The sequence below is a fragment of the Armigeres subalbatus genome, chromosome 3 (genome assembly GCF_024139115.2).
Source record: "Armigeres subalbatus isolate Guangzhou_Male chromosome 3, GZ_Asu_2, whole genome shotgun sequence".
In the NCBI taxonomy this organism is placed as follows: domain Eukaryota; kingdom Metazoa; phylum Arthropoda; class Insecta; order Diptera; family Culicidae; genus Armigeres; species Armigeres subalbatus.
The window spans coordinates 125,198,766-125,224,739 of NC_085141.1; the positions used below are offsets into that span (position 1 = coordinate 125,198,766).

Here is a 25,974-nt window from a genome sequence, read left to right on the forward strand (position 1 = left end):
TCGGTAGAAAACATTATATGCAGGTGCCCCATGTACGAAGCTCCGCGTACCAATAAAGGATGCCCTTGCTCTTGAAGCTAGACTGTTCTATTCAATTTGATACGGTTCTCACGGTACGACTGAATGGAAGTCCCTCATCGGAGACAAACGGGCCTTCTTTGGACTTTCCAAGGATGTTAGTCTCATTCCCTCAGTAACCGAACATCCATTACTTTCCAACAAGGACTAAAAATCTCAACCGAAGGTTATCTGAGGGAGCTTCCCAGCTTAGTTCATCCTTGCCTTCCACTATGAACCAAAACATCATTTTTGTTGCTTTGATTGATTTTTTTCGGTGAAACATAAATCAACACATCAATTTACTGTTACGCGTTTCGGCTTACTACACTTCAGCCATCATCAGACGCTACTAGCTGGCAACCTTCTAGCTGTTCAGTCAGATAAACAATAAAATTGAGTTTTGACATCAAATTCGTGCAGCTTACAGGCTGGGCTCTAATTCTCAGTTAATTCATGACTTCACGAAAAGCGGATACGAGGGCCGCACAGCAGCTGTCGCAAGATGACGCCGGTAGCATCGGTCCCAGCGGAAAGAGAATCATCGATTGGGCGCTGTCAACAGCAAGTCCAGTCTTGCAAAATGTCGTGACCATCACCAGATGATCAGATATGAAAACAAAAACCACCACGCTTTTAAACGATGTTCTTTACTGACAATCACTGCAAGCGCATCGTGACATGTAGAAGCTGACACGTGAGTACCTTCGGTAAGCGTGACACCCAGATTGACAACCACAAGCTGAGAGCCATAAAGAGCATCAGGTCGGTCAGTTGTCAAAAGTGCAGGTGAGCACCGTTATTGATTAATTTTGTTGTCGTTTGATTGGACTGACGTCGTTTTTAATTGATAAATTGGATAAATCAATAGTTAAATTAAGGGTTCATTCACAAATTACATAACGCTAAAATGGACCTGGGGGCTGAAAGCCCCCACCCACCCTCTCGTAACGTATTTTGTATGGGAGGGTTTTGAAATTTGTATGGGCCGTATTTGTGAATGGCTCTAACTAAGTTTTCACCAATTTGATCCAGACTGTCTTTTGAAAAAGGCAAAATTTTTTTTATTGATTTTTTTCAAATGGATACAATTAAAAAACGACGCATCCTACAAAAAAATGTTATATGGGTGACTATCGCAAAATCAGTCAAAGTTTCTAATAAAGATATCGGAAACAATTCAAATTGAGCCCTACACTGAAAAAAAATCAGTTTCGACAGTTTCAAAAATTAAAACTCGATTTGCGAAAAAACGCTTTTTTTGATTTGTATGAAATTGTGTCTCAAGATAGGTGATTTTGTTCCCTACCAACCGTCCATACATCGCAAGCTGGGCACTTTGAAGGAAAAAAGTTTTCTAACAAAAACTTTTCTTGTCGAAATTATTTTCAGTGTATTTTATCCGTTGCGATTAGTTACGACCTAAGTATTGTACTCTGCTTGACTGTACAGGAATATTTAAATATATGTATGTATATGTTAAATCCACTGGCACTCCTTGACACTGAGAAAAAAATAAATTCCGACAAAAAAAATTTTTGTTAGAAAAACTTTTTCCTTAAAAGTGTCAAGCTTGCGATGTATGGACGGTTGGTAGGGAACATAATCACCTATCTTGAGACACAATTTCATACAAATCAAAAAAGCTTTTTTTCGCAAATCGAGTTTTAATTTTTGAAACTGTTGAAACTGATTTTTTTTTCAGTGTAGGGCTCAATTTGAATTGTTTCCGATATCTTTATTAGAAACTTTGACTGATTTTGCGATAGTCACCCATACAACATTTTTTGTAGGAGGCGTCGGTTTTTAATTGTATCCATTTGAAAAAATCAATAAAAAAATTTGGCCTTTTTCAAAAGATAGTCTGGATCAAATTTGGAAAAACTATGTATGTACTTTTCTTTTAATAGCACCTCTTAAAATATTGCACAAAAAGTCAATATAAACAATAAGAACACTTAAATGTTCCCAAAAATTCTATTTTGGCTTCATGCATTTTTATCACAGCAAAAATCCATTAATTCCGCTGAGTGGATTATTCCATTGCTGTCGAGCGTTGATTTCGAACCAAACACCGCATAGGTCAAGTGATCATCACGATAGTCAAGATGACATGGATATGACAACCACAACATCAGGAAAGTTTTCCTATCATTCATGCTGGTGATCACAGGCAGAAGAAGTGAAGACATGGTGAGTGACCAAGCGCTAGTTGCTAAAATGTCACTTTCATGGTGATCGTTACACCAAGCATGTGAGATCCACATTGAGCATCACAATTGAGTGCTTGACACAAGACCTGGATTTTGTTATTGTCACGCTTTGCGTGACTTGTACGGTGACACTTTGCAGCACTGCAGCAACACTCAGCTGAAAGTAAATCATCGAGTGACCGCCACCGACAGCAGCAGTACTGAAGTGAATTTTCCCTGTTTGGTTGCTGTTAGTGATTAGAAAAGCACACTGTGGAAAGAAAATCGCTTCTTTTCAGAACCAACACTGTATGAGAAGAAAGGCTTGATTGTAAAAATGACGTTGGTTGCAGTATTCTAAATGGTGGTGTCTTAGCGGAAAATCATCGAGTCGTCCTCGGACAGCAACAGCACTCAAGTGAAATATTTACGCAAGGTTCGGACTACCGTTTGATTACTGTGGTGTGAGTCATTAGAAAGGCGCATTATGAATTTCAAATCGGTTCTTTTCAGGACCAGCATTTTATGAGAAGAATAGTACACTATTAATGATATGAGTGTATTACTTCTACGTGAAGGTAAACGATTGACAATGATATGGAAATGCTAATAACATATTCCAAACTTAGACGTAAGGAAATTAATCTTTGTCAAAAGGTCGAAGGTCAAAAGGTCGAAGGACAAAAGGTCGAAAGGACAAAAGGTCGAAAGGATAAAAGGTCGAAAGGACAAAAGGTCGAAAGGACAAAAGGTCGAAAGGACAAAATGTCGAGAGGACAAAAGGTCGAAAGGACAGAAGGTCGAAAGGACAAAAGGTCGAAAGGGCGAAAGTTCGAAAGGACAAAAGGTCAAAAGGTCCAAACGACAAAAGGTCGAAAAAACAAAATGTTGAGAGGACAAAAGATTGAAAGGACAAAAGGCCGAAAGGAAAAAAGGTCGACAAGACAAAACGTAAAAAAAACAAAAGGTCGAAAAGACGAAAGGCCAAAGGACAAAAGGCCGAAAGGATAAAAATTCAAAAAGATTAAAGGTCGACATGATGAAGGGTCGAAAGGGCAAAAGGTCTAAAGGATAAAAGGACGAAAGGACAAAAGGTCGAAAGGGCGAAAGTTCGAAAGGACAAAAGGTCGAAAGTACAAAAGGTCGAAAGGACAAAAGGTCAAAAGGACAAAAGGCCGAAAGGATAAAAATTCGAAAAGATTAAAGTTCGAAATGGTGAAGGGTCGAAAGGACAAAAGGTCGAAAGGGCAAAAGGTCTAAAGGATAAAAGGTCTAAAGGACAAAATGTCGAAGGTTAAAAGGTCGAAAGTCAAAAAATTTAAAGAACAAAAGGTCGAAATAACAAAGAGTCAAAGGAAAAGAGGGTCGAATAAATAACAGAAGATTTAATGAAAAACAAGTCAAAAAATCAATTTTGAAATCTGAGCAATTAATAATTTGAAAAAAAAATCCCTTTTGAAGAAGGTCTTAGGCGTTAGAGGGTTACTAGTTGACTTCAAAATGAAACACAAACGTTTACAAATCACGTAAGGGAGCATCCATAAATTACGTAACGCTTAGAGGGGGAGGGGGTTGAGCGAATCCATACAAAATTTTTAGATGTTTCTTACAAAAAGTAAGACATAGGGGGGGGGGTTTAAAATGCCCAATTTTTGCGTTACGTAATTAATGGATTTTCCCTAACGCAAATTTTGGCAATTCGATACCCCTCCCAACTTGACAGCGTAACATAACGGTTTCTAATAGAAATAAATGTATTACACGCAGTCTTTCTTTTAAGCGGTTGGAATTTATTAATTTTTGGTAAACCCGATCTTTCACAGCTTTTTAAATACCACCTGAATTTTCTTTGAATTTTTTGGGATTTTTTCGTGGGGTTAACTCATTGTTTCGTTGACTCTGAAGGTATTGAACGACTAATACCAAACCGTGTAAAAAAAACCTGGCTGTATATTCGTTTATAGTTACTTAAAAACAAATTTTGTGAACAGAAACGTATTATCTTTTGAGCACATGAAAATAAAATTACTGTCATTAGAAGATGGTATGTTAAGCTAAAATGATATATTTTGAATCATTTTGATGAAAATGAGTGAAGAACTATTTTCTACATTTACAATTAAAGTTAATAAAGCCTAGCAATACTTTGATAAAAATATTGATTTGACAATACTGCCCATGATCACATAGTTGACGTATAAGCCAAAATGACCAAAACACACTTTTTTGCGGATATGGATTCTTTGTACGATTATACACATGCTCCATGAAAAAATATTCATGTTTTGTTCGGAAACATTCGAGTTATGGCGATAATTGTTTTTGGAAAAATGGTCATTTGATCGCATAATTTGACGTACCTCCATTACCTGCTGCAACATGGAGCTAAAACCCGTCTCATATTTTTTCGACATTCACAATCCACTAATTAAGCACAACATAGGTTTTAGTTTTACTTTGTCGTATTTCAGGACTACTTTATGATTTGGGCGTAACTGATTTTGTAATCAAAAATTAATAACCAAGTTCCTGCTAAAGCAAGCATTTCTTGTGAAATCCACGGTATAATCCGACAAAATAAGCTTTCATGCATCGAGCTGTAGCTCTGGAGATAAACGTTTACATTCTTTTGAATCAATAAAATAATGTTTGTTTGCTAAATATTGTCGCCACAAGTTTTGATTTAAGACAATCGCGATCATTCAAGGGAAGTATAATAAAAAAAAGAATGAAAATCTAATAATTATGTAACGCAATGATTAGCTATTTGTGTTAGGAAAGGTCTGCCACTGAGGACTTGACACATAAGAATTAGTCCGTGTTGAATGGCTTTTTATGTGTACCTCAGCTTGATAATATTGGTATGTATATTTTAAGCACATTTACCGGGAAGGTTCCTAATATATTCCACGGCTGTTATTTTAGTTTTTACAATTGTAATGCAATTCTTATTCATGTTTTTCATTACCTTACCTGGACAGAACTGAATTATAAAACATGATATGGACTTTGATGTAAGATTCAAAAGAGCAGGCAAAAATATCAACAAAAAAAAACGCACCGAAATATCAAGATGTGTTATGGATAAAAACAATCTAATAGCTCGAGATATTAATCACTTCTTCCAAATAACATTAACTGATAACCTCATGATATTTCAGAGCAAGTTTGGATATTAACGTCTGATATTTTGTGCTTTTATATCCTACATATAAATCAGACCCATATCTCATTTTGCAATCTAATCACGATTGATTTACTTCTAATCCTCGTCTACTCGGGTATTTTAAAATAGGGATTGGAACCATTTTTGCTTAAAATTTGGTTGGAACGAGAGCTTTGGCCAATACATGAAAACGGTTACTGCTTGCATACTTGTTACAGATCCATTCTAATGCTGTAATAGTGCAAAAATCCACGTGCCGTACTGATTATATTCTTTGCAACACGAACTCTTCCACACATAATTTTATCTTTACCACATAATTTTAATTTTCACGGAAAGAGCTATCCGAAAAACCTTTCCCAGAAACTCGAACTTTTCCCTTCTTCAATCAATAAATCTTAAGAAAATTATTTTAAGCTTTTTAGTGGAAAGTCTTATCTTGTCATAAGACGAGTTTGACTGAAGTCGAGTCAAGTACGAGACACTGAAGACGACCTTACTGTTGAGGTCGAAATACGTATCTGTCAAGGTACAATTAAGTAGTGGAATTAAAGGGGTTTGTACAAATTCATCTTATGACAAGTGATCAATAAATCGTTGGAACTAACTACAATTATTCTTAAGCGCTATATAACCACACGTAGTAGCCTGGTTTTTACGCCATGTTATGGGAACAAACTTTTCACAAAACGATTGTTTGATCGCATAAACTGTCGTATGCATATTTTGACCACTTAAATCAATGGAATATTAATTAATTCCCCGCGGCCTTCAAATAACTACTAATATTGTCCATTTAGACAGATTAGTTCATGTATTTTGTTGATTGATATGATGATTTGGGTATAATTAATAAAAATTCGTTTTCCCAACAGCGATGGTGCTGGTTGTTACGTCAACTATGAAATCATGGGCAGAATACACGTATTTCATATACGGTTTAAAAATGTGAAACTCGAAAGAAAAGGTTATGTTTAAGAAAGAAAAGAATCAACAATAAAATTAAGGTTAAACACAAATAAATATTAATGTGCGAAACTAGAAAGACAAGCCTTTGATTAAGAGAAGGAAAAATTTAACAATTAAAAATAATCAGATGAAACACAAATAAATATTAATATGCGAATCTCGAAAGAACGGCCTATGACTAAAAGAAGGAAAAATTCAACAATGATATATTATCAGGTAAAACATAAATGTGCAAAATAATGGTTGATTAACACTCGACGTTTTGTCTAATTTTTTCGACCTTCGACCTTTTGACCTTAAAGTTTTTGATCTTCGACTTTTTGGCCTTCGACTTTTTGTTAAACAACCGCAATTTAGTGATGAACTTCTCATCGTTGAAAAAATCACGTTAATAAAGAATTAAAAAAAAACAACCACAATTTCTATCTTTTGTTCTTTCGACTGTTTTTTTAATTTTTTACTTGTCCTTTGACCTTTTTACTTTCGACGTTTTTATTTTCGACCTTTTGACTCATATTTTTGGTTTCGACCTTTTGACCCTTCGACCTTTTGACCTTTCGACCTTTTGTCCTTTCGACCTTTTGTCCTTTCGACCTTTTGACCTTCGACATTTTGGCTCAGATTTTTTGTTTCGACCTTTTGACCTTTCGTCCTTCGACCTTTTGGCTCAGATTTTTTGTTTCGACCTTTTGACCCTTTGACCTTTTGTCCTTTCGACCTTCGACCTTTTGACCCTTCGACTTTTTGTCCTTTCGGCCTTTTGTCCTTTCGACCTTTTGACCTTCGACCTTTTGTCCTTCGTCCTTTTGTCCTACAACCAAGGAAATTGTGGGTAAAACTGACACTGCGGGTAAAACCGACATCACTTCAAATCTCTGATTTCAGGTGATTATCTGACATAATATTGACATACTTTGAATAAACTTTCGATTTCTTGTATTTCTTGCCATTTTGTAACTGGCGGAGATGCGTAACAGTCGTAATAAACCAAAAATAGCATTGGATTGATCACCATTGACGAGTTGAGTTATCCAAAATTTTGGTGTATAAGCTTATTCAACAATAATTTGTTGATTTTCAGTATGTAATCCATCTCTGATCCATAATTGAACATCATTTTGTATATGTTGTGGAAAAATAGTTAACTTTTCTAATTATAAACATCCACATGCAGCTCAATATTATCATGTTACCAATTGGGATTAGTTCGACACCTGACTTTGAATCTCAAAATTGTTCTGTTTTACTGGACTCATCAGCCGCATAATGTAATTCAAGTATTTTGATAAACGAGGTAATAAGAGCCGGAGAATATAACTAAGTCAGAGATTGATTATGCTTTTTATAGTCATCATTGGGCGTGACAGGTCTAGGAGGGAATTTTAGGTCATCAAGGATAATCTGCAGGTCGAATAACAAAAGCGCTAAAGAAAGAACCGTATTTTTTAGGTTTTTTGCTCAATCCGTTCTCTAGTGTTGTACTTCTGTAATCCATTTTCATCCCTTTTATATGAAGCTTGTCACCTACGAAATTGGCTATTTTTATTTCTTGCCATTACTGCACCATACGCATTTAATTTTAAATTGCTGTTACAAACAACTTTAAATTAATACAAATTTAAATGTAGATCAATATTTACATTAGTTAGCAAACTTGTTCCTAACATTCATATACTTTATATATTGAAGAAACTAAAGAAAATATGGTGATGATGTTTTAAATATATACAATTTTGTTCAACCATCGTTTATGAGTGATCCCTAAACATGAGTTTCAAGCATAAATATCTAAAAGACTGTTATTAAAGATTTTCAATTATGTTATAACTTCATTCGAAATTGTTTTGATGTTAGATTGCATTCCAACTAGGTGTGTCGGTTTTCACTCCCCACTGGGTGTCGATCTATAGATCTATAAAGAAGGAGAGAAGAATATCAGTGTGGATGCTGATATATCTCCACTGGCAAAAGGAAGGTGGTTTGATTTGCTCATATACCATCGAGTGTGGAAGGGTTTCTATCGACGAGTATTGTCTATAAATTTCTAATATGACATCAGCATCTAGTCGAATAGGATTTTTATTGCGCAGTTTTGTTTTCTTCATGCCCTCCTCTCGCTTTCAAATCGACATAAAACATTCCTCATGTCTGCCGTATGGTAACGGAATTAATAAATCTATAATTTCGCTTCTAATTCTATCATGAACATGTACGTCTAAGTTTAGGAGAAGAATAGGTTGATTACAAAAATGGCGGCGATTGCGGTCCCGCAATGTCAGTTGCGATATGTACTGAAGAAAAGAAAATTGCCGTCGGTAGCAGAATCACAAAGCGCTCGTCAGATATTTATTCACATGGATAGCGTTCTTCGCGTTTCAGCGGCAAATCATCAAGTGGCTGACGTTGGCGTCAGTATCAGTCAGATAAAAATTTTATCCTATCTTCTGGCTTTTTTTCAGTCTGAAAATTATTCAAACGAGTTCACATTTGCATTGCCCGACGTTTCAGCCCGTTTATTGGGTTTTTTGTACACTTAGCATCTATGAACACATGTGCTACGGTTGGAGCTTCTAGTACTCATAATTTGCTTGTCATTAACATATTTTTTTAATTCAAAGGGAGCCTGTTCAACATCAATACACTATGCACTTGATGACTGGACAAACAGGTAGGCAGCTTTTCCCTTGAAAAAGACCCAATAAACGGGCCGAAACGTCGGGTAATGCAAATGTGAACCCGTTTGAATAATTTTCAGACTGAAAAAAAGCTAGAAGATAGGAACAAATATCACAGACGAACTATAATCAGTAAAATTTTCTTTCAAAATTCTGATTTTGTTTCGGTTTGTTTGTGATGGTAAAGGTGCATTATTGAAAACAAATCGGTTCTTTTCAGAACTATTCTTGATACAAGAGAAGGTTGAGTCGAAACGAATTTTCTTCCCAAAGTGCAAATCATATTCGCTTGATGACGGCAGACATTTACCGTCAGTAGCTTCGCAAGCCCTCGTCGGGGGAGACGCTGCAAAAAATATTTTTTAGTTTTGTTGCTTTAAGTCATAGGAAATGCGCATTATTGAAAATAAATAAATCCTTGTTAGGACCACCATTATACAGAATAGAAAGTTAAAATAGTTTTCCTTAAGTTACGAAACAACTCATATCGTCTAGTAGAAAAAACACATTTTCATTCTCATAATCAAACAGTCAAACCGCATGGAACGCCTGATGACTGTAGTTCAATCGCGATAGCGGTCACTGCAGACTTAGATGAGCGTCAGTAAGCATATTGAGAATTAAAAAATAAATATCTTACACTGACGGTCGTGTCTAGGATACAGCCTTCTACCTTTTCTCCTTCAAAAAACGTTATAAGGCGTGGGGCACTTAAAAGGTTCTCGGTCGCCCAACAGGCCATCTGACACTCAAGAAACGATACGAATTAATTGAAACATTCAAGCTAAAACACAACAGACTGATTTACGCCTTTAGGGCTACACAAAGGCAAATGTGACCTTACTTCCGTGGAACAGCGCCACAGTTGATCAAATTGATCAATCAAACCAAAAACACTAATGCCCAACTTGGCGGGCGTAAGATGACTAATCGTAACTGGACCTATGCATCAATCCGGATCCTCCGGATGGCCTGAATCCTCCGAATAGACCGGTAGACATCACCACTAGGAAACAGAATTTAACCATATGACATCACCATCGGTCCTTCTTGTCTCACTCATTCAGAATAATTCTACAATTTTTTTTTATTTCGTTTATTTTTATTTGTTTTATTTGTAGCTAGGTTTAGTTTCTATTTGCCTTTCTCGTACAACAAAGTTGTACCGAAAAGCCATATCAGAAAAGCACTTTTTATAGAAGGTTCGGAGAATCAAAGTGTTAAATATCAATCGACTCAGCTCGATGAACTGAGCAAATGTCTGTCTGTCGTATTGTGTATGTGTGTGTGTACACAAGAGATAAAACGAATATTAGCCAACTTTTCATATTGTAATCCCTAACCGACTTTCTTGCAAGTTGCATTCGGCAGGTGACAAAAGCTAGTTAATCACTATTGAATTTGATAACAACCGGTCAATTATTTCAACAGTTGTGAAGAAAATGATGTATTTTTCACATTATTAAGTTTAAAAAGGTTCACACTTAGTTCATCTCGGCATTTTTTGATTCTTTTGCCGAGATCCGCACAGCCGAGCGCTCGGTTCGTGGCTTTTTGCTGATATCTCAGCTGAAAAAGCAATTTGTTTACTGCGGCACTCAAAGGAGCCGCCGTAATCATACGTTCATTCAGCCGATATTCCAGCTAATGAACTTTAACCGAGATTTGCACAGCCGAGATCGGTGGAAATATTTAAGTGTGTTCGTAAACGCCATAATGCAGGATTTTTTTTTGGTGTTTACATATATCTATTGTCTCGAGAAAGGCATCATCACTGCTAGGTGGATTATTCAGATTTTTTTATTTCCTTGTCTGCTGTGTAGTTTAACCTTAAAAATGAAATTGAAACTATTTGGAGGTCCCTTGGTTGAACCTAGAGGCGGTCTACGACCTTCCTTCGACCCACTACCTAGCCTTGAAAGGTGAAGAACAAAATTCACATTAATAAAAGGAAAAAGGGATATTCTTCTTTCTCCTACGTAGAAATATTTAAAAAGCGAAATCCCACTCATTATCAACCCTATTCAGACATTTTCAAAAGTCATTCTTTTGTGATAAAACTGGCGTATAAATAGTGTTACACGTTATAAATAGTGATGGCGATAACACAATGATTTATTTTGAAAGCATTATGGAAAATCAACAGAGGATGTAACAAACAGCACCATTGGTCAGAGCTCAAGTCCCTATCGTATCCATGAATTGATAGCTTTTGAAACCTTCTCTGTTAGTGCAATGCTGCACGCAGAATCTGACCTTCACAGTACGTTGGTGTCATCCATTTATTGAGCAGAATCAGCAATTTCTCGTGCGGGTGTCGCGGGGTTATCGGACAATCCTCACAGCTTGCTGTAACTTTCCCGTTGATAAGTGTGCTCGAAACAAAGTATACACGTTGATTATATTGCTTCTTTGTTTACGTTTCGAGTAGGTATATTTATTAACTGTAACATCGGTGTTGGATCAGCTCTGTATCAACACGTTAGCTCTAGCCGTGCGAGCAAACCTGGTCCGCACACCACAGAGAACAGAGACACAAAGTTGAACAAACTTGCTGCGAAAAGTGTTTGCGTCTTCGTCAATTTGTCGTTGGCAGTGTCACCAAAAAGTTGCTACTTACGAATTGGTTCAAATTTTGGTCCCACTTTCCAAAATTGATTTAAATGCCTGTTCTCTCTGCTCACACTACGGTAGCGGTTGGTTCTGATGGTTTGTTGCAGTGAAGTAGCATGCAGCAGTTCATTTGCAAATTCCAATCACGAGAAACGCGCCTAAGGTCAATTTACTTTCATTTTTACGATCGGCTCTGATTGCGCTGCGATCCGGACCGAACCATCCGATATCGAAACAGCGCAACGAACTACGATGGAGGAGGTATGGATGGTGGATACCGGCTGAATCACAGCGCTCAAAGGACGAACACCATCATCATTATCATCATCTTCGATCGTGTTGCGGAAAAGGATTGCCGTTTGGCGCATAAACAGCAGGGCAGTTAAAGGTTTTAGCGCAAAAAAAATAAACAGAGGCGACAGCGACGCCAGACCGGCTCACCTTTGAAGGCTGTCTACATTGACGACTACGTAAACGGTGTCAGTTAAAAGGTAGTTTACAGTCGATATCTGTCTAAGCCGTAATTCCAGAAGCGTTTTGTTTTTCGGAATCCGCACGTCATAAATTTAAATCATTATTGATAGCGTAGCACTTTGCGGTATGATCTTTCCACCACTTTAGTCGATCTGTTTCCAGCGGAGGCGAGACAGGTCGCGGCAAGCAATAGGGTCAACGTTTTCTCCAACGTGCAATGCGCAGATGAAGGGTAGAGGGTATATTGCGGTCACCTGGGACGACAAGTTTGCGAAAAAAAAACAAGCTGTTGATGGCGCTAAAAATAACTCAAACCTGTTTTCGGCCCTACCGTTCACACAAGAATGCTGAAGGGGTACTTACAGAACCTACTACAGCAGGCAAAAAATAAGTCAGATATTGGAGAACGGAATCCTTTCATATCATTCTTAAGCTTGAGAATAACATTTTGATGGATACCAAGTACTTTGAAGAACATTGATGACGTTTTTATTTATTAATGTTTCTAGAGATGAACCAGCCTCGGGCTACAAATCTCTTTAATAAAGACAAAAAAATATAAATTTTGAAACAAAATAAGGGATTTATTGAATAGAATTTTAATCTGAATCAATCAATTTTTTATCAAGTACATCTAGCTAAATTGAATAGGAGTGTCAAGTTTATCTCATTGTCGCAAACATCGCATATATTAGTTTTGAGAAATTCTAATCCACATAACTTCATTTGAAAACTTCTTGCAATAACAACTGTTATGTGGATATTAAGGCGATTCCTAACACCAACATTCCATTTCGTTTCCATTGTCAGTTGAATACCTCTAATTGTTGAAGCAATATGCCCAGGGAAGTCGGAAAATTTCCAATCCTGAAATATCCTAAACAGGATTGGGAATCGAATCCAACCATATTTGGCATGATTTCAATTGGCCTTGATCTACACCAAACATCGTACAAAATTCGATTATGATACAGAGACTATTTAATTAGATAAAATTCAATTCTTTTTCAATTAGAAAGGTGGATACATTAAAATAGTTGTTATCGAACACTGTAGGGAATAAAAAAAACCTCAACTTGGATGAAACCGGTTGTGATAATTTGTTGATTCTGACAGAGCTTGAATGTTATGATTGCTGGTTTCGCTCTGAAAAGAAGTTTTTGCATCCATCCGAAAGATCTGACGGGTTATGAACACATTTTTTCGCATAACACCAAACAGGTCCAATAAACTAATCGCCGGTTTTGCGAATTCGTGTTTCCTAAAACCCAAACAAAGCCATTATCTGTTCTTCTTATGGGCGGGTTTGTTTACAGACAAGTTCCATCCGAGTGCGTCGTTTTTGCTGTTGTTGAATTGAATCCAACTGGACAAACAGCGCGACACATTCTTCCCTGCTGCGAATGGCCTGCATCATCGGTGAAATGGATATACCGATAAAAAGATACCTTCGTGGGATTAATAACAGGTTTCGCCAAAATTATTGTCCGCAAATTCCAGATTTTTCTGTTTCTGTAGATGGAGACTGCCAGTGAAGGAGTGGCATAGCGGAAGGCGTCACCTAATTTTTTTCAGCTTCGTTCGACTTATCTGTCTCCATCGATTATTATTGATAGAATATATATTTTTTAGTATGTTTAGTTTAGTATGGATTGCATTTTGTTACGAATCACGAATTGAAGCAGCTTCAACAACACATTTAGTAAAAAGGGTTTCGGGGAAGATCCCCCAGTACCGGACACATAAGCCATTTAACGAAAAGCTATCCATTTATACGGATTGTGTGATTTATATAAACAATGATGATTTATATAAACTATATTTGTTAATTTGAATACGTTTTTCGACGACGGATTTTGATAATGAATTTTGGAGAAAAATTTCACGGTTCAATAAATTGTCCCCAAGTACCGGACACTATTGCATTATGTTCCAATTGAGCATGTTCCTATTACATGAGTAAAGACATCATTTAGAATATAGTATCATTTTTCATTAGCTTTAAGTTATAGTTATTAAAATGTGTTAGTAGAGCTTATTTGACTCTCCAGTTCAATTTCTTACATCCTACTCCAAATTCCTAACCAGCCAGGAGGCAAGAGAAAAGGAAGCAAGAGAAAAGAGTAACATATGCTGAAGTTGTGGCTGGAAAGGGCGAAGAACAGGTATCTCAGAACTTCAGAACTTCATTTAAAAAATATTTGGAAACTCGACAATCTTTTTTTGAAATTCTTTATGAACTTTTTCACTGAAACTCTCTTTGTAATTCCTATAATCCCATCGGGAAATCCAAACGAAATTCATTCAGGAATTTAAATAAAAATTTCTTGTGAAATTCGAATTAGGAATTCCTTTGCGATTTTTTTTTTCAAGGAATACAAATCATCAAATGTTTTATGAACTCCTTTGGATATTCACACAAAAATTCCGTCGTAAATTCTTCATGAATCTTCATGAAAGATGGATTTCTCCTGAGAAATTTCCAGGAGAGAATGTAGAGATATTTCTGGAAGAGTTCCTGAAGGGATTTTCACGGATATTATTGTAAGTATTTTTGACGGAATTTGTATAAAAGTCTGAAAAAACCTGGAGAATTTTCGGAGTATTTTCCTTGTGGTATTTGAAAGCAGATTTCAAGGGAATTTCCCAGAAAACTCCTGAAAGGTTTTCTGGGCGAATTCTTGAAGAAATTCTGAAGAAGCTTCCGTGGGAATCGCCTGGAAGATTCTTGAAAGTTGTGAAGGAGCTCTTGGATAAAAAAACAAATTTCCGGAGAAATAATTTCCAGAATAAATTATTAGTGAACGACTTTTCGGGAGAATCTCTGGTGGAATTTTGGGGTAGGAATTTCTGGAAGAATTCCCACACAGTATAAAAATGTCACAGCATATATGATGTAACAAAAAGGCTCCATTGGATCCGACTCATTTTTCCATCATATTTTAAAATTACAGGCAGTCCTCACTATGGAGCTTGCATTCAAAATTGCGTATTAAAAAAAGGTGGTTAGAAAACTTAAGGCTATTAAGCACTAAAACATGGGCTCAAATATTTCCATTGCGTGTAATATTCAGAATTTTTAACTGTGCAGAAGAATGCGCGTAAATTTCCTAGATCTTTTTTTTGCAATCTAATTTCCATAAGAAGTTCATCAAGAAGGAATTCAGAAGAAATATTTGAAGAGCCCTTGTGGTAATTATGTAGAGTTTGCGAAGTAATTTATAAAGTGTTCTTGGAGGATTTTGTTTGAAGAACTCCAGAGAGAATTTCAGGAGAAATTCTGTGAGTAATTATTCAAAAAATCACAGCACTTTTTAGGGATTTCTTGAGCAAACATCGTTAAGCATTCATATAGGAATTTCCGGAGGAATTACTGGAAACTTTTTGAAGGAATTACCGGAAGAATTTCTGGACGCGCTTCTGGAAAAAATCCTGTAAGAACTTCCAGACGAATTAATGGAAGTTCTAGATGAACATTCCGGAGGAATTCCAGGATTAACTTCCAGAGGAATTCCTGGAAGAAAAACCGGAGAAATTCTTAAAGGAACTTCCGGAAGAACTTCTAGAGGAACTTCTGAAAAAAAAAACCTAGAGAAACTTATGGAGAAATTTTTGGAAGAACTTCCGGAGGAACTCCTGGGAGAACCTCCAAAAGAATTTTTTGGAGGAACTTCCGCAGGAATTCCTGGCGGAACTTCCGGAGGAATTCCCGGAGGAACTTCCGGAGGAATTCCCGGAGGAACTTCCGGAGGAATTCCCGGAGGAACTTCCGGAGGAATTCCCGGAGGAACTTCCGGAGGAATTCCCGGAGGAATTCCCGGAGGAACTTCCGGAGGAATTCCCGGAGGAATTCCCGGAGGAACTTCCGGAGGAATTCCCGGAGGAACTTCCGGAGGTATTTCCGGTGGAACTTCCGGAGGTATTCCCGGGGGAACTTCCGGAGGAATTCCCGGAGGAACTTCCGGAGGAATTCCTGTAGGAACTTCCGAATGAATTCCTGGAGGAACTTCCGTAGGAATTCCTGGAGGAACTTCCGTAGGAATTCCTGGAGGAACTTCCGTAGGAATTCCTGGAGGAACTTCCAAATCAATTCGTGGAGGAACTTCCGAAGGAATTCCTGGAGGAACTTACGGAGGAATTGCTGGAGGAACTTCCGGAGGAATTCGGAGGAACTTCCGGAGGAATTCCCGGAGGAACTTCCGGAGGAATTTCGGAGGAACTTCCGGAGGAATTCCGGAGGAACTTCCGGAGGAATTTGGAGGAACTTCCGGAGGAATTCCCGGAGGAACTTCCGGAGGAATTCGGAGGAACTTCCGAGGAATTCTGGAGGAACTTCCGGAGGAATTCCCGGAGGAACTTCCGGAGGAATTTCGGAGGAACTTCCGGAGGAATTCCCGGAGGAACTTCCGGAGGAATTCCTGGAGGAACTTCCGGAGGAATTCAGGAGGAACTTCCGGAGGAATTCCCGGAGGAACTTCCGGAGGAATTTCGGAGGAACTTCCGAGGAATTCCCGGAGGAACTTCCGGAGGAATTCGGAGGAACTTCCGGAGGAATTCCCGGAGGAACTTCCGGAGGAATTCCGGAGGAACTTCCGGAGGAATTCGGAGGAACTTCCGGAGGAATTCGGAGGAACTTCCGGAGGAATTCCCGGAGGAACTTCCGGAGGAATTCCCGGAGGAACTTCCGGAGGAATTCCCGGAGGAACTTCCGGAGGAATTCCCGGAGGAACTTCCGGAGGAATTCCCGGAGGAACTTCCGGAGGAATTCCCGGAGGACCTTCCGGAGGAATTCCCGGAGGAACTTCCGGAGGAATTCCCGGAGGAACTTCCGGAGGAATTCCCAGAGGAACTTCCCGGAGGAACTTCCGGAATTCCCGGAGGAACTTCCGGAGGAATTCTCGGAGGAACTTCCGGAGGAATTCCCGGAGGAACTTCCGGAGGAACTTCCGGAGGAATTCCCGGAGGAACTTCCGGAGGAATTCCCGGAGGAACTTCCGGAGGAAGTTCCTTCCGGAGGAATTCCTGGAGGAACTTCCGGAGGAATTCCTGGAGGAACTTCCGGAGGAATTCCCGGAGGAACTTCCGGAGGAATTTCGAGGAACTTCCGGAGGAATTCCGGAGGAACTTCCGGAGGAATTCGGAGGAACTTCCGGAGGAATTCGGAGGAACTTCCGGAGGAATTCCCGGAGGAACTTCCGGAGGAATTCCCGGAGGAACTTCCGAGGAATTGGGAGGAACTTCCGGAGGAATTCGGAGGAACTTCCGGAGGAATTCCCGGAGGAACTTCCGGAGGAATTCCCGGAGGAACTTCCGGAGGAATTCCCGGAGGAACTTCCGGAGGAATTCGGAGGAACTTCCGGAGGAATTGGAGGAACTTCCGGAGGAATTCCCGGAGGAACTTCCGGAGGAATTCCCGGAGGAACTTCCGGAGGAATTCGGAGGAACTTCCGGAGGAATTCCCGGAGGAACTTCCGGAGGAATTCCGGAGGAACTTCCGGAGGAATTCCCGGAGGAACTTCCGGAGGAATTCGGAGGAACTTCCGGAGGAATTCCTGGAGGAACTTCCGGAGGAATTCGGAGGAACTTCCGGAGGAATTCCCGGAGGAACTTCCGGAGGAATTCGGAGGAACTTCCGGAGGAATTCCCGGAGGAACTTCCGGAGGAATTCGGAGGAACTTCCGGAGGAACTTCCGGAGGAATTCCGGAGGAACTTCCGGAGGAATTGGAGGAACTTCCGGAGGAATTCCCGGAGGAACTTCCGGAGGAATTCCTGGAGGAACTTCCGGAGGAATTCCCGGAGGAACTTCCGAGGAATTCCCGGAGGAACTTCCGGAGGAATTCGGAGGAACTTCCGGAGGAATTCCCGGAGGAACTTCCGGAGGAATTCCCGGAGGAACTTCCGGAGGAATTCCTGGAGGAACTTCCGGAGGAATTCCGGAGGAACTTCCGGAGGAATTCGGAGGAATTTCCGGAGGAATTCCCGGAAGAACTTCCGGAGGAATTCCCGGAGGAACTTCCGGAGGAATTCCCGGAGGAACTTCCGGAGGAATTCCTGGAGGAACTTCCGGAGGAGCTTCCGGAGGAATTCCCGGAGGAACTTCCGGAGGAATTCCCGGAGGAACTTCCGGAGGGATTCCCGGAAGAACTTCCGGAGGAATTCCTGGAGGAACTTCCGGAGGAATTCGGAGGAACTTCCGGAGAAATTCCAGAGGAACTTCCGAAGGAATTCCCGGAAGAGCTTCCGGAGGAATTCTCGGAGAAACTTCCGGGGGAATTCCCGGAGGAGCTTCCGGAGAAATTCTCAGAGGAACTTCCGGAGGAATTCCCGGAGGAACTTCCGGAGGAATTTCTAGGGGAACGTCCGGAGGAATTCCCGGAGGAACTTCCGGAGGAATTCTGGAGGAACTTCCGGAGGAATTCCCGGAGGAACTTCCGGAGGAATTCGGAGGAACTTCCGGAGGAATTCCCGGAGGAACTTCCGGAGGAATTCCCGGAGGAACTTCGGAGGAATTCCCGGAGGAACTTCCGGAGGAATTCGGAGGAACTTCCGGAGGAATTCCCGGAGGAACTTCCGGAGGAATTCCGGAGGAACTTCCGGAGGAATTCGGAGGAACTTCCGGAGGAATTGGAGGAACTTCCGGAGGAATTCCCGGAGGAACTTCCGGAGGAATTCCCGGAGGAACTTCCGGAGGAATTCCCGGAGGAACTTCCGGAGGAATTCCCGGAGGAACTTCCGGAGGAATTCCCGGAGGAACTTCCGGAGGACGTTCCGGAGGAATTCCCGGAGGAACTTCCGGAGGAATTCCCGGAGGAACTTCCGGAGGAATTCCCGGAGGAACTTCCGGAGGAATTCCCGGAGGAACTTCCGGAGGAATTCCCGGAGGAACTTCCGGAGGAATTCCCGGAGGAACTTCCGGAGGAATTCCCGGAGGAACTTCCGGAGGAATTCCCGGAGGAACTTCCGGAGGAATTCCCGGAGGAACTTCCGGAGGAATTTCAGGAGGAACTTCCGGAGGAATTCCCGGAGGAACTTCCGGAGGAATTCCCGGAGGAACTTCCGGGGGAATTCTTGGAGAAACTTCCGGAGGAATTCCGGAGGAATTCCCGGAGGAACTTCCGGAGGAATTCCTGGAGGAACTTCCGGAGGAATTCCCGGAGGAACTTCCGGAGGAATTCCCGGAGGAACTTCTGGAGGAATTCCCGGAGGAACATCCAGAGGAATTCGGAGGAACTTCCGGAGGAATTCGGAGGAACTTCCGGAGGAATTCCCGGAGGAACTTCCGGAGGAATTCCCGGAGGAACTTCCGGAGGAATTCCCGGAGGAACTTCCGGAGGAATTCCGGAGGAACTTCCGGAGGAATTCCTGAGGAACTTCCGGAGGAATTCCCGGAGGAACTTCCGGAGGAATTCCCGGAGGAACTTCCGGAGGAATTCCCGGAGGAACTTCCGGAGGAATTCCCGGAGGAACTTCCGGAGGAATTCGGAGGAACTTCCGGAGGAATTCCCGGAGGAACTTCCGGAGGAATTCCCGGAGGAACTTCGGAGGAATTCGGAGGAACTTCGGAGGAATTCCCGGAGGAACTTCCGGAGGAATTCTGGAGGAACTTCCGGAGGAATTCCCGGAGGCACTTCCGGAGGACTTAACGGAGGAACTTCCGGAGGAATTCCCGGAGGAACTTCCGGAGGAATTCCCGGAGGAACTTCCGGAGGAATTCCCGGAGGAACTTCCGGAGGAATTCCCGGAGGAACTTCCGGAGGAATTCCCGGAGGAACTTCCGGAGGAATTCGCGGAGGAACTTCCGGAGGAATTCCCGGAGGAACTTTCGGAGGAATTCCTGGGGAGCTTTTGGAGAAATTCCCGGAGGAACTTCCGGAGGAATTCCTGGAGGAACTTCCGGAGGAATTCCCGGAGGAACTTCCGGAGGAATTCCCGGAGGAACTTCCGGAGGAATTCCCGGAGGAACTTCCGGAGGAATTCGGAGGAACTTCCGGAGGAATTCGGAGGAATTCGGAGGAACTTCCGGAGGAATTCGGAGGAACTTCGGAGGAATTCGGAGGAACTTCCGGAGGAATTCCCGGAGGAACTTCCGGAGGAATTCGGAGGAACTTCCGGAGGAATTCCCGGAGGAACTTCCGGAGGAATTCGGAGGAACTTCCGGAGGAATTCCCGGAGGAACTTCCGGAGGAATTCGGAGGAACTTCCGGAGGAATTCCCGGAGGAACTTCCGGAGGAATTCTGGAGGAACTTCCGGAGGAATTCCTGAGGAACTTCCGGAGGAATTCGGAGGAACTTCCGGAGGAATTCGGAGGAACTTCCGGAGGAATTCCGGAGGAACTTCCGGAGGAATTCCGGAGGAACTTCCGAGGAATTCGGAGGAACTTCCGGAGGAATTCCCGGAGGAACTTCCGGAGGAATTCCGGGCGGAACTTCCGGAGGAATTCCCGGAGGAACTTCCGGAGGAATTCGGAGGAACTTCCGGAGGAATTCCTGGAGGAACTTCCGGAGGAATTCCCGGAGGAACTTCCGGAGGAATTCCCGGAGGAACTTCCGGAGGAATTTCCGGAGGAACTTCCGGAGGAATTCCCGGTGGAACTTCCGGAGGAATTCCCGGTGGAACTTCCGGAGGAATTCCCGGAGGAACTTCCGGAGGAATTACAGGAGGAAACTTCCGGAGGAATTCCCGGAGGAACTTCCGGAGGAATTCCCGGAGGAACTTCCGGAGGAATTCCCGGAGGAACAACCGGAGGAAGTGCCGGAGGGACTTCCGGGGTAATTCCCGGAGGAAGCCCCGGAGGAATTCTTGGAGGAACTTCCGGAGGAATTCCCGGAGGAACTTCCGGAGGAATTCGGAGGAACTTCCGGAGGAATTCCCGGAGGAACTTCCGGAGGAATTCCCGGAGGAACTTCCGGAGGAATTCTGGAGGAACTTCCGGAGGAATTCGGAGGAACTTCCGAGGAATTCCCGAGGAACTGGAGGAACTTCGGAGGAATTCCGGAGGAACTTCCGGAGGAATTCCCGGAGGAACTTCCGGAGGAATTCCTGGAGGAACTTCCGGAGGAATTCGCGGGGGAACTTCCGGAGGAATCCCCGGAGGAACTTCCGGAGGAATTCCTGGAGGAACTTCCGGAGGAATTCCCGGAGGAACTTCCGGAGGAATTCCCGGAGGAACTTCCGGAGGAATTCCCGGAGGAACTTCCGAGGAATTCGGAGGAACTTCCGGAGGAATTCCTGAGGAATTCCCGAGGAACTTCCGGAGGAATTCGAGGAACTTCCGGAGGAATTCGGAGGAACTTCCGGAGGAATTCGGAGGAACTTCCGGAGGAATTCGAGGAACTCGGAGGAATTCCCGGAGGAACTTCCGGAGGAATTCGGAGGAACTTCCGGAGGAATTCGGAGGAACTTCCGGAGGAATTCCGGAGGAACTTCCGGAGGAATTCCGGAGGAACTTCCGGAGGAATTCTGGAGGAACTTCCGGAGGAATTCCCGGAGGAACTTCCGGAGGAATTCCCGAGGAACTACCGGAGGAATTCCCGGAGGAACTTCCGGAGGAACTTCCGGAGGAATTCCCGGAGGAATTCCCGGAGGAACTTCCGGAGGAATTTCCGGAGGAACTTCCGGAGGAATTCCCGGAGGAACTTTCGCAGGAATTCCCGGAGGAACTTCCGGAGGAATTCCCGGAGGAACTTCCGCAGAAATTCCCGGAGGAACTTCCGGAGGAATTCCCGGAGGAACTTCCGGAAGAATTCCCGGAGGAACTTCCGGAGGAATTCCCGGAGGAACTTCCGGAGGAATTCCCGGAGGAACTTCCGGAGGAATTCCTGGAGGAACTTCCGGAGGAATTCCTTGTGGAACTTCCGGAGGAATTCCTTGTGGAACTTCCGGAGGAATTCCTTGTGGAACTTCCGGAGGAATTCCTTGTGGAACTTCCGGAGGAATTCCTTGTGGAACTTCCGGAGGAATTCCTGGTGGAACTTCCGGAGGAACTCCAGGAGGCACTTTCCGAAGAATATCCCAAGAAAATTAAAAAAAAAACACCCGAAAAATTACGAATAATCTTTGGAATTCCAGAAATTTCTTCATGGAAATTTAATGGCAAATTCTTTCGAAGCTCCAAGGAAATTTTTTATAACTTCCCACGGGAAGTTATATTCGGAATGTCTACCTAAAGTTTCGATAATTTTCCGTATAAATTACGAAGAATTTTCAGTAGAAATTACAGTATTTTCCATGGAGGTTTCTAAAAAAATCCTTGAAAATTTCGCAGTGGAAACTCCGAAGAGTTTTCAGTGGAAATTCTGAAGAATTGATCGAAGAAATTCCAATGAACTTATCGTGGAAACGTTAGAGAAATTTCTGTGAAACTTTGGAGGATATCCCCGTAGAAAAAATAATTCATCATGGATGACTTGTGGAATCATGATGATTCATTCAATTCGAAGATGGTCTTCAAAACTAATCAAGATTTGTCTCCGTAGGGAACCAGATTTCCAGAAACAATTCCGAACGTCAATGTTGCCAAATCCACAGTTTTCTTCATGCATTATGAGCTTTTCCTTAAGGAAACCATGTTTCAAGAATACATTTTAAAGTGGCTATCGTTGCCGAAAGCTCTAGAACAGGCGACAGTAGAATCTAACTTGCGAAATTACGAAGACGTAGCAAGGCGAGTTTCGGAGCTAACCATAAATCGTCAAGTTTCCTGAGGGAATTGGCTTCTTAGGAAAACTTTCGGAAATGTTCAAAAACTCTAAGAGAGACATCTGCAGGATTTGTCTTTCAAAAAAATTTGAAAGCTTGATGAAAACAAGTTACCAGAAATACTTTCACTTCATTTGTGACACATGTGCTATAAAACAAATCCTGATCAATCCACCTAGCGGTGTTGTGATGCCTCTACAAAAAGCTACATGTGTCCGCAAGCAGGCCTTATCAAAGCGATCGTGTGCCGCTCAAAGCACACAAGAGCCTATAGGGAGTACCAACTGGCATGAATAGTGTCCCTACTTCGGTAGGGTAGTGCGTGGGCTGCTTCGGCATGTCGAGGCAGGAGTGTTGGAGCGTGTTGTCTGTAACCCCAAATAGTTACCGCCTCTACGCACGTGTGCTGGGTTGTGCGTGAATGCATTCACCCTTGTAAAAAATCAGAAAGGTTGTGTAAAAGACACGGTCGCCCGACGTAAATTACGCAAAACCTTTAGGTGCAATTGTAGCATCATGTAAATATTATGATGTTAAACGCCAGCGACACTATCCACGCGAATAAACGACACACGCTTGTGTTTCCGTTACTGACGCTAATTTTATGAGGTTTTGGTAACCGTAAAATTTTATATTTTTTGTTTGTTAATTTTTATCGTTTTTTGTACCGTTTTGCCTCAAATCAAATCCCAAACATTACTCATATTCCGAACACTGACTTTTTAACACCCTAAAACCAATAATTTCATCGGTTTGTCGTACGGAGGACCAAGATTGCAAAAGAATGTAAGATTTTATGGAGAAAACTACGCGAAATGGCCGTTTAAATGCGAGTGTCCGCTCGTGGAAAACTGGATAGTTTATTACCTCTACTGTTTGATTGGACTATCGATGGACGGTCAATATTATGTCACTCGTATTGTTTGTGGAATCGAAATCAAAACCAATATAATAACAGCGTCTTTGATTGTCGATCCTGATCTCTAGCTTGTGATATCTCAAACTTGGTGATATTGCAAAATAAGTCCAATTGGCACATTTTCTGCGTCTCCCGGAAATGTTTCAATACAGAGTAAATTTTCGTATCACAAATAAATTGTGTTTTGCTCCACCAGTGTTTTGGTCGAGCTCCATAGCTTAAGGAAAAAAATCTACTCGTCAATAAGTAAGTTCTTTCGATTCTAGTTATCATTTGCATCATGACTTTTTCGCTTTATACATTTCCAAATGTGAGTGTGGTTGCACAATCAAATAAAAAGCTGTAAAACAATCAATTTGTGTGGCATAATTTCACCAAAATAAAATTCTAATTTTTGGTTTAAAATAAGCAAAAATAATACTAGAATTTTTCAAGCCTTTTTTCATTCAACTGAAATAAAATCGCAAAAATGTGTCTTGGTCTACCATGAAAACAATCTACGGTGTAACAATTATCCAATTGATTTTTACAAAACTATTTAAACAATGAAATAAAATCGTTAACTAAATCACAGACAGTCTTCTCTGCGATTGAACATAAGTATAAAACTAAAATACATTTTTATTAGCGATTGGTTCTACTTTACAATGCAAACGAATAGAAGAAAAATCTGTACAGTTGGCATTTTTCCTCACAAAATACTGTAAAAAATTATAAATTTTCATATCTGTCTCACACATCTTCTGCTACTGATACCGGTTGTATGTGTTCACTCTCACACAAGGTGCGTCTCTAAGATTAGAATAACATTCATAACCAACAATGCGAACGTGTGTGGGTGGGTGTAGATGTGGATGTAACGTTCTATTCGGTGTTGAGGCAACAAGACAGATTCACTACCAAACAAACGGTGTACGTACAGCATACAGGGAAAAGTACTTTTAGTGGTGTATGTGGTCGGAGAACCGAGAAACAAAGGACAGGAAAACATTCCTCATAGACAGAACGAACAATAGAACGCAGTATTACTGATTAAGGTGGAAACAACACTACTTTGGGTAAATTGTACAGAAAGTATTGTGTTCTATTTTTTGGCGAGTGTGATTGGATAGACTGAAATAGTGAGAAGTAAACGACAGACTCGACAATAGTTTGCGAATCCGCGTGATTTTCTAATATTTTACAAATTGAGAACGCTAACCTCACAACCATCCAAATCGTTGGATCCGGTTTGGCTTTTGATAATGTTGTAGGTTTTGACAAATGGAGCCTTCAGCATCTGCACTCAGCAGGGTTAGTTAAATCGTGCGAAGAAAAGGGCGAATCACGGTAGGAAATAAAGAAAAAAGTTGTTAGTATCCATCGAAGAACTAGAATTCGGTGGATGGATTTCAAAATATGCGTTGGAAATGTTTGGGGACCAAGTAATCGAAACTTTGTACTCACCTCCCACGATTCTCGGGTGTATTCGGTGATTTCACCTTCGCTGGCCGATCGTCCGTCCTGTTGAATGAATAGAACAGCAATTATTACGCCATTCGCGATCGAGATGTGACCAACAACTCACCTTGGTCGGACTGCCGCCCTTCGTGGCCCAATCGGTGTCGTTCTGGATCAGCTCGTAGCCACGTTCCTTGATGGTCTTCTCGTCCAACTCGCCGTACAGGTGCTGAACCCAAGCAGTCAAGAATCGATACAACTCATCAACCCTAAGTAAACGAAGTAAACGAAAAGAAATCGTTCGTCACTTTGAGTTCCATCAATGACCCAATCGAAAGGATAACTTACTTGTTCTTGGGGATGCTGAACCAATACTCCGGCCGCAGTTTGTTCTTGCCGTAGGACATGACAGTCGTCGGTAGCGGGGTGTTTTTGCCGATTTTGCGACCCATGCGCAACCTGAGGTACATTGGTGGATCGGGACAGGCACGGGCTGGCCGTGGGATTAGTTCTGTGGGTGAAAATGTGGTGGAGTAGATGTTAGAAAGGGTACCATTGGTAGCATTTTAGTATGTTTGGGTGGGTAAACAATGGTGGTCAAATACACAGATATAGTATGGTTCTTTAGTATATGTTTGTACAGAAAACATCTAAAGCCAATGCCGAACGATGCACAACTGATTAACATTCAATAGTTTTTGTTTGGTACTTACAGTGAAAATGTACGAATCGTGTTATGGAGTATACATCGGAACAGAAAATTGCAGAT

The 25,974-nt window shown here is 41.6% G+C and overlaps 1 protein-coding gene across 6 annotated transcripts in view; it reads right to left on the reverse strand.

Annotated features, from left to right (window-relative positions):
• The window catches only part of LOC134227993 (TLD domain-containing protein 2), a 671,450-nt gene that overhangs the window by 119,698 nt on the left and 525,778 nt on the right, over positions 1 to 25,974 (reverse strand). For all 6 annotated transcript variants that reach the window (XM_062709741.1, XM_062709737.1, XM_062709740.1 and 3 more), the window contains 4 exons: positions 25,554 to 25,716; positions 25,333 to 25,474; positions 25,212 to 25,268; positions 24,967 to 25,044 (listed from right to left, as the gene is read on the reverse strand). In XM_062709741.1, coding sequence (XP_062565725.1) covers positions 24,967 to 25,044; positions 25,212 to 25,268; positions 25,333 to 25,474; positions 25,554 to 25,716 — 440 coding nt within the window. The remainder of the gene's footprint in view (positions 1 to 24,966; positions 25,045 to 25,211; positions 25,269 to 25,332; positions 25,475 to 25,553; positions 25,717 to 25,974) is intronic.